Raw genomic sequence first — 15,220 nt, forward strand, 5'->3', positions numbered from 1 at the left:
CCGAATCTCTTTTAAATCCACCCAAGTTGGTGGCTGTCACCTGCCTCCTGTGGGAGTGAGTTCCATAGTTTAACTATGTGCTGTATAAAGAAGGGCTTTCTTTGGTCTGTCCTGAATCTTCCAACATTCAGCTTTTGTAGGCTGTCCGCGGGTTCTAGTGTTGTAAGCCAGGTTGGGGGGGGGGGACTTTTCTCTATCCATTTTATATCTTTGCCATGCATAGTTTTATAAAAGTATATCACAGGGGTCAGCAAACCTTTTCAGCAGGGGGCCGGTCCACTGCCCTCAGACCTTGTGGGGGGCCGAACTATATTTTTTTGGGGGGGAGGGATGAACGAATTCCTATGCCCCACAAATAACCCAGAGATGCATTTTAAATAAAAGGGCACATTCTGCTCATGTAAAAACACCAGGCAGACCTTACAGATAACCCAGAGATGCATTTTAAATAAAAGGGCACATTCTACTCATGTAAAAACACGCTGATTCCCAGACTGTCCGCAGACCGGATTGAGAAGGCGACTGGGCCAGATCCGGCCCCTGGGCCTTAGTTTGCCTACCCATGGTCTATCATGTCACCTCTTAATTCACCTTTTCTCCAAACTAGGAACCCCCAAACACTGCATCCTGGGGCTTTCTTAAGAGCGTGCAGCAGTTAGAAACCAGCCTCAAACCTCCAGCTCAGAGGTCCACTGGGCAAACCAAGCATATGCTTTTCAAGAATGGAAGGGGCCGGACTCACCAACTTCACTGGCCGGGATGCATTTCTTACGGTTGGAATCATAGGTGGTGGAGGCAGGGCAGGAGCAGCGGAAGCTCCCACGCGTGTTCTCACAACGCCCGTTGACACAGTTCGACTCGTCCAAACACTCGTCCACATCTAGGAGAGAGACAGGTTTGGAATTCAGGTCTTGCAGTTTCTGTATTCCACACACACTTAGCAAACTTTGCCTCGGAAGACGAACAGTGGAAGGGCTCTGGCGGCACAAGGCCTCAGTACAGAAAGCGCACCTTGGTATAAGAACGCTTCCGGAACGAATTAAGTTCGTAGACTGAGGAACCACTGTATACAGGTTACAAACACCTCAGGTTACAAACACTTCGGGTTACAGATTCCGCTAACCCAGAAGTAGTACCTCGGGTTAAGAAATTTACCTCAGGATGAGGACAGAAATCGCATGGCGGCAACAGCAGGAGGCCCCATTACTAAAGTGGTACCTCAGGTTAAGAACAGTTTCAGGTTAAGAACGGACCTCCAGAACGAATTAAGTTCGTAACCAGAGGTACCACTCTCTCTGTGTGTGTGTATCAAAAAGAATGGCGGTGCAGTTCATGTGAGCGCAGATCATACTACTTAGTGCGACTTTTTCCCTCTCCTCTCTAAAAAGTTGACACACACAGGATATCTTGAGCGTTCAAGGCCTACCGTTACACCTTTTTAGCTTCCACACGCCCTTCGCTACAAACCTTTGCCAAATGACACACTGCTTTCACAACGTGTTGCTTGTTTTCCGAGAGATTTTTTAAAAGCTGAGCTAGAAACAATCCGATCCGAATAACGTTATCGTACTAGCCATTGGCCACACCAAATCCAAATCAAAAATAAATGTGAGCGAAAGGGGTGCCTTGCTAGAAACAGTTACTTGCCTTTTAAAAACAAAATGCAGTGTTTCTTAAAAAGGTGTAGCGACAGAAATCTAAATATTGCTGTCTTTAAAAAAAGAAAGAAAGCAGCCTGCTAAAGTTGCACGCTTACCTGCCTATCATTATTAATTAATTAATGTCAAAATACGCAAAGTGAAATACTACAATGAAATATAACCATCAACAAAACCAGAAACCCAAGCACAGGCTGAGATAAGATAGATAGACCAAGGGTCTGATTCAGTATAAGGCATGAGCATAGATCAAGTAAAACAATAGAAATACTTAACTAACTGACCGATCACATTGGTTCTGCCTAACAAAAGTCCTCCCAACAAAAATCCTGGCTACGCTCATGGTATAAGGTGTTTTTATGCTTTGGGTGATAGGTTGTCACCCACAAGACACACACACAAAAATAGACTAGAATTGCCATATTTCCAAAAGTGAAAATCTGGATACAGTTGTTGAGGGGTTTTTTGGGGACGGACCCCCCCCCCATGGAGTCCTGCAGCTTTCCCCATCATTTTTGGCCCTCTTGCCTACCGACACATTCCAAGAGGTTTGCATCGTAGTAGAAGCCTTGCTTGCAGTAACATTCATAGCCAGGCTGAGTGTTGACACACTTCCCTTCTTTGCAGATCTCCTCCCCAAATAAGGCGCATTCATCAATGTCTGCAACAAAAAGGGAGGAGAGGCTGTTAATCCGGGGAAACCTCACCCACCCAGCAAATCAAGGCATCATTCCTGTGGGGCTCAAATGCAACCTTCCTCAGCGCATGTCCTAACAGTGGCTGCTGGGAATTATAGCTCAAAACCTCCGGAGGGCGCCAGGTTGGGGAAGGGCATGCTCCAAATGAAACCCTAAAATTCTCCATATCGTTGGGAGAATTTGCATTTCGTCAGAGCCGGCTCACCCGTGAGGCGAGGCAAAGCAGCTGCCTCGGGCGGCACGCACATTGTAAAATGCAAAGGAAAGTCGTAGACTTCCAGATCATCACCATTTCAGTAAATGTGAAGGATATATAACCATTTAAGCAGTATCTGACAGTTAGGTGTAATTCTGAATATCCCAAAGTTTGAGCTGGATGGTTGTGGAGAGAAAGTTTCACTATTTTGGATTGATTGATTGATTGATTGATTGATTATTTAAAAATGTGTTGTTTGTATGTTTGTTTTTATAATGTGATTCAGACTTGGACACCAGCCAGGAAACCCTGTTATGGAGCAATCAGCACATATAAATTATGCAGCTGCTGAGGTCAGGAGAGCAAAGTATCTATGAGGACACAGTAATGTCAAAGCAGACAGTGCAATTATTGGTCTGCTCAGAAGTAAGTCCTACTGTTTTAGTGGCACTTACTCAGAGGTGACTATGGGACTGCAGCTTGCCTATGTTATAAAGAGGGAAGACAAACATGAAACTATGTTCCTAATACTGTACGGTGGAAACCATTTACTGAATATTGGGTGAACAGGGCAGATACATTGAAGGGGGATGGGGGTGAATGTCTAACCTGTGGACCTCATTAGACCACCAGGTGTCTGAATTTGGCCCACAAAACCATATTGGGCAAACCATGCCCAGTATCAGGGACAGAGATCTGTGATCTCTTTATGTTGGAGAGAAAGGTTTGGAAGAGAGCCTTACTCTCTCGTAACAGTTAGCACAGTGGTGATAGCTACCAAGCCCATTAAAACTTAGGTTTTACATCTGCCCTCATCCACCTTTGAACAAACATTTCCCACAAAAATACTTAGGCTAGGAATATATTTTAGACATGTAAGCTTTGCAAATGAGTGAAGATTTTACTCACAGAGTTTAGGAAGTTACAAATCTCCATCCGTTAGCGGTAAAATAAAGAAGAAAAAGGTTCCAAAAGACTTAAAAAGAAATAACTTGGTTCCCTTACACACACACAAAAATAATGCAGAAGATGCAGGCTGTAAAAATCTCGTAGAGAGATTTTTCATTCATGTGTTTTTTTCTTCAGCTAGGAGCCATGGAATGGAGTCATGAGTGGAGCAACAGGAGGAGCACTCACCCCTTTGTTCATTGGGCTCTACTCCTGACACTCAAAAGCCTTCCTTGCATCTTGACCCCACATCTCTCCACCCAGACAAGCAAGAGGCTTCCTCAGAGTCCAAGAAAACATTCCAGCCAGGCAAACGCACCTGAGGAGGGTGTCAGGGGGAGGGTGTGGTCTGGGGAGAATCTGGAAGGCCAGACAGAGGGGGCAGGAGGGTCATTTTTGGCCCTGGACCTGAGTTGCCGTGCCTCTGGGTTGAACAAATCTTTGGAGTAGAGACTCAAATCATCCCTGATCACGGGCTCTGCTGGCTGGGTCTGCTGGGAGCCAGAGTCACACAGCATCTGAGAGTCAAAGGTAGGGGCAAGGTGAGCCACCCAGTGAAAATAAAGATACACACACACACACGACATCTCTTTGTATGTCATGGCTCAAAAGACTCACCACGATGTGCTGGGATGCCATAGTTGAGGATGGTGTCATCCAGAATGAAGCCTTTGCCATCCGGGCAGAGAGTATGGAACTCAACTATGTGGAGTGAGGAGAAAGAGAGATATATATAAAGCTGGTAATAAATAACCATCAGCCTAAAGGTACAGGCTCCCAGGGCCACCTGCTCTGCAACATTTCCTGCTTGGGAAGATTTATCCCTTGCTGGCAGTTGGGGATTTTCTGCTATCCTAAGAAGGCCTATTTTGCACCATTTCTCCTTCAAGCACAACACTGTCTGCTCCAAGGGGGAGGTGTCGGGCAGAGAAGAGAGTATCGAATAGCACAAATATTATTTATGTGAAGACAACTTTTTTCTTTCATGACTTGGACTTGGGTACTTAATCCATATGCACTTATTCTACGTGCCTATTGCATGGCTTTGTTTTCATTTTCACCTGCTGTTATAACTGCTGTACTTTACAAAAGAAAGAAAAGGGGAAAAACAGAATCATTCCCAAGAGCTGCTGCTACCTAATGCTTTTCCCTGGAGATGTTGGGGTCTTCTGCAGCTGAAGTGGATACCCCAACACTGAGCTAGGGGAACCCTTCTCCCCTAAAAGCTGGTCTGCTGAGGAACAGTACAAGGAAATGGAGAAGTATAAAGGCTGCCTCATACAAATTCTGGTCCATTTAGCTCAGTATTGTCTACACCAGGCATGGCCAAACTTGGCCCTCCAGCTGTTTTGGGACTACAAATCCCATCATCCCTGACCACTGGTCCTGTTAGCTAGGGATGATGGGAGTTGTAGTCCCAAAACAGCTGGAGGGCCAAGTTTGGTCATGCCTGGTCTACACTGAATGGCAGCAGCTCTCCAGACTTTCATAGTGGGAGTCTTTCGCAGACCTGCAAAGTCCTGCTCTACCACCGAGCTATGGTTCTTGCCCTGTATTCAAAGGTGACAGGAGGAGCTGTCACCATCACTTATCAAGATCTCTTAACGAAACACCCTCCATGCAGCTGTCCCCTCAGACTTACTAGAATTGAGCACAGGGCAAGGGTAGATTTCGCAATGGTCTCCCCAGCCTGCCCCAAGCGAGCAGCAGCACTCCTGGCGGGTAATGTTGGTGGCGAGGACACTGTCGCAGAAGACGGTGTCGTCAAAGTTCAGGTAGCACTCCTTTTTGTTGTGTGGCAGCTCTGAGGGGAAAGAGAGGGAGAGAAAAGTCGCTCGCTTCCACACAAGAAAGAATCATCGCCTCTTTCAGGCCTGCCGGATTCTCACCCACCGTGACTGAGGCACTTGGCGAAAGAAAAAGCTCTCCCCCCACCCCCAGTGCTCTCGCCACCCCCCTCATGTGCCACGCTCACCCTCGCAGCTCTGTTGGTCTTCAGAAGGAGCAAATCCATTATCACAGACGCACACGAAGGACCCCTCAGTGTTTTCGCAGGCCCCGTGCGGCTGGCAGAGGTCAAGGTCTTTCGCACACTCGTCAACATCTGGGGAGGCAACGCCACACATGTTGGTGCTGCAGGCACAAGTTGCTCAGGGACGCAAGAACCTGGAGCCTCAGAAGTCAGTCCCCCCCCCCCCACTCACCCCATTCCAAGCCCACTGTTGGCAAGGTGTGTTAAGTAAGTATAATTATTTAATTCACACTGAACTGGAGAATGCCTATGTGTATTGCTGAAAGGGTTCAACTGGAAGATTCCACTGAAGCGAAAGAAGAGCTCTCTAAGCACCTGGATGAGTTGGTAACTGTTGTTGTTCTCTGTCATATGCCTGGCTTAGATCACATGAAAGAAATAGTATTAAACTCTATGCACATGTCAGGCTGTGGGTCTCTATTTTTGTATGTGAGTCTTTCTGTGAAGGCCACAGAGAGAACAAAGGAGGTGTAAATGGGCCTCTACAAAAGTGAACAGAACTCCAGGGAAAATGAAGGCTGTAAAGAGTGTGAGTGAGTGAGAGAGAGAGAGCTTTGCTTCTAGGTCTGTTTATTCCTTATAAGATGTTGGGCCTGTGCAGGACATGCACAAGTTTTTGCATGAAATTGTCAGGATGTATCTTTGATGTTTTTGTTCTGTTTCAAAGAAAGCTCCGCAAGTAAAGCCTGAATCAAACTTATGGGTCTAAACATTGTTTTATTCCAAAAGGGGTCAGTTTTTTTATGCATCCAGTTGCTTCAAGCTCTGCAGTATTAATATCTGCAATAAGGTGAACTGCCTCACTCACCTTGGCACTTCCGACCACCCTCCAACTGGTAGCCGGCCCGGCACAGGCACTGGTAAGAGCCCAAGGTGTTCAGGCACTCACCACCAACACAGGCTGCTGGGAAGTCACACTCATTCAGGTCTGCAGGGACAGGAGGAAAGGAGAAGGTACTTGCCTGGAAAACCTGGAAAACCCACCCTTTGTCCCAAGCCTAAGAGGTTGGCTGTGGTTCCTCAGAATGAAAAGGAGCATGGTACCTGCTCAACGGCATTGTTCTCGCCTCTGTGTTAAGTATACAGTGGTGCCCCGCAAGACGAATGCCTCGCAAGACAAAAAACTCGCTAGACGAAAGGTTTTTTCATTCGCGATTTGCCTCGCAAGACGAATTCCCCTATGCGCTTGCTTCGCAAGACGAAAACGTCTCGCGACTTTGTTAAGCCGTTTAAACCGTGCTTCGCAAGAAGAAAAATTCGTTAGACGGCAAAAATTGCGGAACGAATTAATTTCGTCTTGCGGGGCACCACTGTAATTGTTTAATTGACACTGAAATAGAGAATGCCTTTGTGTGTTGCTGAAAAGGTTAGAAATGGGGAAATTCCACTGGAGTGTACTAAGCTCTCAAAGCACCTTGATGAGTTGATAATTAACTGTTGTTGTTCTCTGCTAGCTAACACTGGGGGTGTTTAAATTTATATCACATGTGAGCTGTTGAATTGCAAATTTGCCATCTTGGAAGGGTGGTGGAGTGTTAGTTCCCAGGCTCTTTGGGAGTAAATATATGTCAAAAAGTCTCCTGAAGAGAAAACAGCTCCAGACAAAATGGAGGCTGTAAGGCGAGAGAGAGACCTTTGCTTATAGGCCTGTTTGGTATTATCTTTTATTTCTAAGATGCTGAGCCTGTGCTGGATCTTGCCTGGAATTGTTTGCATGCATCTTTGAAGTTTTTGTCCTGTTCTGAAGAAAGTTGTGCGAGCAAAGTTTTAAAATAATATCTGATGGGTCTCAACAATGTTACATTCCAAAAGAAGTCAGCTTTTATGCATCCAGTCACTTCAAGCTGCACAATATTAATATCTGCAATACTCTGGTACCACTTTTTGTGCTTGAGGGCTGACCTGCAGGACTGAACATGCATTTCGGGCCTCAGTCCTGCTGGCCATTAGTGGGGAGTACAAAAACGCACACACAAGCCAACCTCTTCATAAGCAAACCTCTCCCCTTGTTCTCAGGAGGGAATACACAGCCAAAGAATCCCATCTCTAACTTTCAGAAGCATGGTTCATTGTGTTTGAAAACAGAGGGAGAGGAGGGTCTCAAGCCTGTGATGCAGGGAGGACGGCTTCAGCTCCTCAGGCACTCTGCACAAGCTCAAAGGAGCTACTTCCTTATGCTCCTCCTCAGCGTCGCTGGTGGAATCCAAAACTAGTCCAATAATCCAAGCCAAAAACAAAATCCCAGGCCGCTCTCACCTTCACAGCGTGGCTCATCCTTCACAGCCTGGAAACCCACGGGGCACTGGCACTTGAAGGATCCCAGGGTGTTCACACAGGAACCATAGGTACAGAGAGACCCATTCTCGCATTCATTGATATCTGCATGGAGAGAAACAAATCAGCCCACTTCTTCGGTGTTTCCGCCTCGCTCAGCCTTCTCCCAGCCTTCCAGATGTTGTGGGACTACAACTCCCATCAGCCCAGTGTTCTTAGGGATGAAGGAAGTTGTAGTCCAACAATACCTGGGAGTGCCAATCATTCCCCATCTCTGGCCTAGTCAAGATTGGAAGGAAGTCCTTTCCTGGACAGGAACATTGCTTTTATGACATTTTTTATCCCACCCACCCTGTAGCCAAGGGAAGCATACATGGTTCCCCTGCTTCTCCCTCCACCTTATTCTCACAACAGCCCTGTGAAGTTGGCTAGGCTGAGAAATAGTGACTGGCCCAAGGTTACAAACTGAGTTTCATGGCTGACAAGAGGTTCGAACTAGAGGTCTATGTTATGAACCACCCTGTGATCCCTCTCCCCTCCTGTGGTTTCTAGCAGCTGGTATTCAAAAGCACTACTGCCTCTGACTGTGGCAAGAATAGCTGTTGTGGTTATTAGCTGGTGAAATCCTTGAATTTGTCCAATCCTCTTTTAAAGCCATCCAAGCTGTTGGCCATCACTGTCTCCGGTGGAAGTGAGTTCCACAGTCTGTGTGAAGACGGACTTTTTTAAACTGTCCTGAATCTCCCAATATTCTGCTTCATTAGACATCTATGAGAATTCCTGGGCTATTCAAAAATGGTGCTCTGTGAACAGATCATTAGGGTGGGACCCAAGATTTGTGGCACTAAATCTGCTTGGGTGACCATCTTGGCCTCCCCCTTGTCATTGGCTGTGCTGCTGTGACATCACAGAAACCAGCCTGTACAGGTTCCCTCCCACCAGGAAGCTCCGTGCACCAGGGAGGTGTGAGGGAATTACCAAGACAGCTGTGGGAATCGGGTGCAGGGACAAATCCGTCGTCACAGATGCAGAGGAAGGAGCCGTCAACATTCTTACACCGGCCGTGTTTACAGAGCGTGCTCTCGGCACATTCATTCACATCTGCAGGGAGAGTAACCCAGGGAGCTTCACTCCTTGTGCCCTGAGCAACGGAAGGAGAGCTCTGCTGGAGGGCTTTGTGAGGACGGAATGGTCTTCTTTAGTCTGATTATTTATGTCTTTTATACACCACCTTTCTTCAGAAGACCAAAAGTGTCAGGGACTGTGCTGAGGAGGGCTGCACTGAGGAGGAATGGTGGGAACCTACCCCTGCTCCTGATCAGGATCCTGAATCTTCCCAGGAGCAGAGGGACAGTATAGATTTGGAACAGTGGTTTGCAGAGGGACATAGTTCAGAAGACAGAAGTTGTGAAGTACTGGGTGGTGAAGAGCTAGGAGAAGAAGAACTGGGAGAGAGAGAGTTAACAGACTCCCTTTAACTGAAAGGTGTCCATCCGCTCAGTGCAAGGTCAAGGAGAGCAGAAAAGGTGGCAGCACAGAAAGCACAGCGGTTGTGAGATCAGGTTGCAAGATGCGGTAGTGATGTGAGTGACTAGTGGGGAAGTGGGTGGAACCGTTAATTGGGAGCACCTTCATTCCTAGGAATGGATTCTTGGTTCTCTCGCTGTGATCATTAAAATCTCTAACTGGTAAGAGACTCCTTTTGCTTTGTTCTGCTTATCTACTGCCGAAGAGGGGAGAAAGCCGAGTCCCTGAAGCCTGATAAAAAGGCAGTTTACAGCACAAATGTCACTTCACAGTATCTAGGGCTGAACGACAGATCGTCCAAAACTGGTTTCAAGCCCATATCACATGGCTGTCAACTTTTCCCGGTTTTTAAGGGAAATTCCCTTATTCCGAATAGGATTCCTTGCAAGAAAAGGGAAAAGTTGACAGCTATGCCATATCATGATATCGGTTTCGTAACTTCTGACCTGGTGTGTGTGTGTGTGTGTGTGTGTGTGTGTGTGTGTGCTATGCAAAAATCACAATGCAGGAAATAAAAAGGAAGCCAGCCCATGCCTCTACATAGCTCCATCCTTATTTCAGACATTGTGATATATTGGTATATGGGGATGTTTAGCTGGTGATATATTGCCCAGATATCGCCCCACCCTAATATCTATCCAACGTAAAAATATAAATGATTATACAAATGCAATTATAATACTATGAACTACATGATAAAATATACGGATTCTCGTCATGGCAACAGCATCAAAAATAAAGCAGGGGGAAATCAGCAGCAAGGTTTCCAAACCAGGGCTGGCCTGCCCAGGAGAAAAAGAGGCTGAGCCCAGCAAAGCCTTAAGGCAGGGCTCAGGCCTTGCTTCTTACCTCCACACACACCATTTCGACCCCGGAAGCCTGGCGGGCAGGGGCTGCATTTGTAGCTGCCGGGACGGTTTTCACACTTCCCGTCAGGGCAAGTTCCAGGGTCAAGGCACTCATCAATATCTTGAAAGGAAACGGGGTTTATTTGTTTGTTTGTGGATTTTTATTTTTTAACTTATCAGTGTAGCCCAAATAACAAAACAGAGGTTCATGAGACAAACCCATAAAAACTCAACCCAACCCAGGTTGGCACGAGAAGTTGCGTTAACAAGCAGAAACAATAAAGCTGATTATCTTAGATGCTTGCCACAAGATGCTGTACAGACAGGTAAGTCGAGAGTACCATCACCATAAGAAAGGAAGGAGCGAGAAGTGTGACACAGATGACTTACAAGAGATGCAGAATAAACCCCTAGCTGAAACCATTTGAGAAACAAGGAGTACCAAGGCTGCATCTACACAGCTATGAAAAAATGCAGCTCTGAAAATGATTTTTTACAAACCATTTTATAGCTCAACATGGAAAATTTCATTCAGTTCTGATTCCAGCTCTACAGCGCCATCTGGTGCCACAGTGTTACAACACATTTATATCTTTCTTTTTTACTAATGAAGCTGAGTTCCAATAATAAGAAGCTGTATATTAAGTCAAGGAAAAATTTCAACCAGTTAGATGTTACTTATCCCAGATTTATTGAGAGGCTTGTGGAAGAGGCAAATGTAAAGTTTTTGTTTTTGTTTTGTTACGTAAAATTCCTCCAAAATGAGAGACAAAAGAGGTAGCCTTTGTTCTTCCTTTCAGAAAACAAGGGTACCAGGTAAGTTTTTTGGGTAATGCAATTTTCCATGTTAGTCCACCATAATGAGGTGGGAACGATGGTTGTAATCAAAAACAAGATTGCAAGGAAAGAAGGGACACCAGAGGGAAACTGGAAGCGGTGAGAAGCAATTAAGAGGGCAGAATAATATTACAATAATTTATTATTTATACGCCACACATCTGGCTGGGTTTCCCCAGCCACTCTGGGCAGCTCCCAACAGAACACCAATAACAATAATAAAAAAGCGACAACATCAAACATTAAAAACTTCCCTAAACAGATGTCTTCTAAAAGTCAGATAGCTGTTTATTTCCTTGACATGTGAAGGGAGGGCGTTCCACAGTGCGGGCGCCACTACCAAGAAGGCCCTCTGCCTGGTTCAACAAAGTGAACCCAGGCCTATGCTTTGGCTCTAAATTGCCTTGCAAACAAGATACTGTCTACACCAGTCCCACCAAATGGAAACCTACAGAAAGAATTAAATAATTCCGCGGAAGTCAGCCTCCTCAGCCTTCCCACCCCTCTCTAAGGCTCCTCTTCTCCGGGGTCCCCCCCCCCACAGTCTCAAGCTGCTAATCTTTGTCCTGCTCTTCTCATTTCTCTGTGCGTGCTCAGAGACCAGAGGGGAGGGAGCTGGTCCCAGCAGGAGGGGGAGACTCCCTGGACTCTTGCACAGCCTACCTCATCTGCTCTCTGCCACAGCATTTTCCTGTTCACTAAACCCTGTTGCCTCTTCAGCTTCTGACTCCTCCCAGTCTGCTACCTCTGACCTCTCCTCAGTGTCCCACCACCAGTCCCCTGTCTCTGAGCCATTTTCCCCAGGGTGTTTGCTGGGTGGGGGACAGACAGACTGCCTCCCACAATTCCTCTGCATGCAACCAGTAGATGACAGTTACGCTATCATAACCCCCCCCCCATTTTATTTCCCAGGACTAAACACTGAATCAAAACGCAACCTTATTTCTGCAGTGCTTGCCACCCCTACCCCTCACTCATAACCCCAACCACTACCTTCACAGAGGAGCTGGCGGGAGGGCTTGAGCCTGTAGCCTGCATGGCACTCGCACTTGTAGTGTCCCGGGAAATTGATGCAGGATCCTCCGTCCCCACAGACTTTGGGCTTGGCACATTCATCAATATCTGGAAAGGGGGAAGTGGGGGGGGTGCCATGAGTGGGGCGGAGGGCGGGCCCTGGAACCTCTCACCATCCCCAGGACCCACAAGTGTCTCACCCACGCAGGACCGCACTCCCTTGTGGACCTTCAGCTGGTAGCCACGGTTGCAGTGGCAGTTGTAGGAGCCGCCGGTGTTCATGCAAACGCCCTTCCCGCTGCCACCGCAAGGATCCACCTCACACTCATTCACATCTGGGGAGAAGAGGGGGGGGAGAGAGAGGAAGGCGGAGGAAGGGCAATTGAGTGGTGCAAGGTTTTCCCAAGCAGCAAACTTGTCGGGGAGTGGGAAAAGGGATGTGCGTGCATTTGAGGAAAAATGCCCCTTACCTACACAATACCTGTGCTGGGGATGCCTGCGGTATCCTTGGTAACAATGGCAGGTGTAGCCAGGGCTTGCAGGGATGCACTCGCCGTGGCCGCAAATATTGCGTCTCAGTTTACAAATGTCCGTCTCTACAGGGTGCGGGGAGAGAGAGATACGGGAAAACAAATATGCTTTAAAACATGGGAGGCCCTTATCATATCACATTCACCATGTTCCTGTTACTTATACCCTCCACATTAACTCCCTACAAGTGGCTTACATTAAAAGAGACCTAAGAGGGGGGTAGTGGCTGGACCAGACCAAAGGTCAGCATCTTGTTTTCTGCAGTGGCCAACCAGATGCTTCAGTGGGAAACACCCCCCTACTGAACTGTCACCTCACTGAATCTGGTGGGAGGGCCTTCTCGGTAGTGGCACCCACCCTGTGGAACGCCCTCCCACCAGATGTCAAAGAGAAGAACAACTACCAGACTTTTAGAAGACATCTGAAGGCAGCCCTGTTTAGGGAAGCTTTTAATGTTTAACAGACCATTGTATTTTAATACTTTGTTGGAAGCCGCCCAGAGTGGCTGGGGAAACCCAGCCAGATGCGTGGGGTATAAATATTAATATTATTATTATTATTATTATCATTATCATCATCATCATCATCATTATTTAAAAAATGTAAAGGACCCCTGGATGGTTAAGTCCTGTCAAAGGCGACTATGGGGATGTAGTGCTCATTTTGCTTTCAGGCCGAGGGAGCCGGCGTTTGTCCACAGACAGCTTTCTGGGTCATGTGGCCAGCAGGACTAAATTGCTTCTGGTGCAATGGGACACCGTGACAGAAGCCAGAGTTCACGGAGGACTTCCGGGGTGGTGCCAACGGCAATGGCGGACTCCCTCTGAAACGGAGGGACAAGCTCCGCGCGAAACGGGTCTTTCTCGCTACGGCGAAGCGGGGACCCTTTAGAAATCACAGGCGGACGAAGTTCACAGAAAAGCTGTTTTCCTTCCCGTCACAGTGATACCTATTTATCTACTTGTGCTGCTATGCTTTCAAACTGCTAGGTTGGCAGAAGCTGGAACAATGGGAGCTCAGGTTGTGGAATCGAACTGCCAACCTTCTGATCGGCAAGCTCAAGAGGCTCAGTGGTTCAGACCACAGCGCCACCTGCGTCCACCCACCGGTTGCTGGAAAAGACAGGTGGGGACAGTGGGTGTTGCACTCCAGCCCTGCTTACAGGTTTCCCCTGAGAACCTAGTTGGTCCCTGAAAGAGCAGGATGCTGGGCTCACATCCAGCCCGTTCTTCTTATCTTCTTCTGCCGAGCTCACCTGTCACCTGTGTGGGGGGCATGTCAAATTCGCTGACGTTCTTGTCCTCTTCAGGATATTTCACCACGACGGCGGTCGTAGGCTTGGCGATCACGGCTGTGAGCCGAAAGAGAGAAACGGTTGAAGGCTACGAACATGGCACTGCCGGGCTCCTGGGCAGCAGTGCCTCTGAGCACAGGATGGAGGGTGGGGGGAGAGTTTTGCAGAGAGACTTCTCACACACCAGGGCCCCAGGCCAATGAAATTCCTGCTCATACTCACCAGGATAACGGGGACCGAAGGTGGGGGTGTTGGCGAAGAAGACAGGCTGCTGCTCCGAGGTTGTCACATAGCTGGGCAACTGGAAATGGTTTTTTTGGGGGGTGGAGGGTCAAGTGATGAAAGAAAGGGACAACATTACAGGCCAAGGCAGATTTGTATGTGGCTAGCCCTGTGGTCACATAGGAAGCGGCTGTAGATGAGGCTGGCCTGCTTACCCATCTAACCCAGTATTGTCTGCACTGACTGGCAGCAGCTTGCCAAGGGCAGACCTAAGCAATATATTGCTCTGTGCGAGGCCAACATTTTATACCCTCCCCCCAGCCCTCGCTTAAGGTGGGCTTTGGGAAGGAGGCACAAGGCTCTGGCAGGGTCCTAGAACCCTCCTGCCTCTTTCCCAAAGCCTGGTAAATGCTTGCCCAGCTTTGGAAAGGAAACAGGAGGAGTCTAGGAACCCTGTCAAAGACCTCACGCCTCCTTCCTGAAGCCAGGCAAGTGCTTACTGGGTTTTGGGAAGGTGCTCTCCTTGGCTGCTCACCCAGTGCAACCGCCCTGCTCGTGCTGCCCTAAACCTGCCTCTGTTCCCACCCCCTCAACCTGATCCTTTTTTGTTGCAGGTATCTTTGAGGATTGAACCTGGGACCTTCTGCATACCCAGCAGGTACTCTAGCCACTGAGCTACACTCCCTCCTCACCCCGCTCTTTCCCTACTTTGCAGGAGGGATTCCGTCACAGGACTAGAACTTTAGGTTTGTGCAATTGAAGTGCTCTGGTGCAACAAACCCACTTTGTTTTTTTAAAAAAGGAGTTTCTGCAGTTAGGGGAATGAAAGAAGAAACGCACAGGGAAATGTGGGATAAATGGTAGACTTACAAGGTGTATAACAGGGCTAGGAAACAATTTTGGCTGGGGGGCCAGATCTTTCTATCTCCCCGCCCCACAAGGCAAACATTGGCAGGTGGGCAGGACAAGCCACCTGCCAATCACATGGCATCATTATGATGTCACACAATTGATGGGTGGGATGTCCCATCACAGGTGGGAAGAGGAGTGTGCAGCCAAACTGAGTAAGATTTAATTCTCTCTCTCTCTCCCTCCATCAGCTGATGTGTCGGGGAGTTAAATCCTGCTGCTGCTTTGGCTG

General features: G+C 47.8%; 1 protein-coding gene across 1 annotated transcript in view; it reads right to left on the bottom strand.

Moving 5' to 3' along the window:
• LTBP3 (latent transforming growth factor beta binding protein 3) overlaps positions 1–15,220 on the bottom strand; it is a 41,547-nt gene that overhangs the window by 4,282 nt on the left and 22,045 nt on the right. The window contains exons 10-23 of the mRNA XM_082202882.1: positions 14,080–14,158; positions 13,819–13,914; positions 12,503–12,628; positions 12,233–12,367; positions 12,012–12,140; positions 10,183–10,302; positions 8,785–8,907; positions 7,789–7,911; positions 6,341–6,460; positions 5,476–5,604; positions 5,143–5,304; positions 4,119–4,202; positions 2,191–2,319; positions 743–880 (exon numbers count right to left, since the gene is read on the bottom strand). Of these exons, the coding sequence (XP_082059008.1) occupies positions 743–880; positions 2,191–2,319; positions 4,119–4,202; positions 5,143–5,304; positions 5,476–5,604; positions 6,341–6,460; positions 7,789–7,911; positions 8,785–8,907; positions 10,183–10,302; positions 12,012–12,140; positions 12,233–12,367; positions 12,503–12,628; positions 13,819–13,914; positions 14,080–14,158 (1,693 nt within the window). The remainder of the gene's footprint in view (positions 1–742; positions 881–2,190; positions 2,320–4,118; positions 4,203–5,142; positions 5,305–5,475; positions 5,605–6,340; positions 6,461–7,788; positions 7,912–8,784; positions 8,908–10,182; positions 10,303–12,011; positions 12,141–12,232; positions 12,368–12,502; positions 12,629–13,818; positions 13,915–14,079; positions 14,159–15,220) is intronic.

The sequence above is a fragment of the Podarcis vaucheri genome (assembly GCF_965113315.1).
Source record: "Podarcis vaucheri genome assembly, chromosome: 16".
In the NCBI taxonomy this organism is placed as follows: domain Eukaryota; kingdom Metazoa; phylum Chordata; class Lepidosauria; order Squamata; family Lacertidae; genus Podarcis; species Podarcis vaucheri.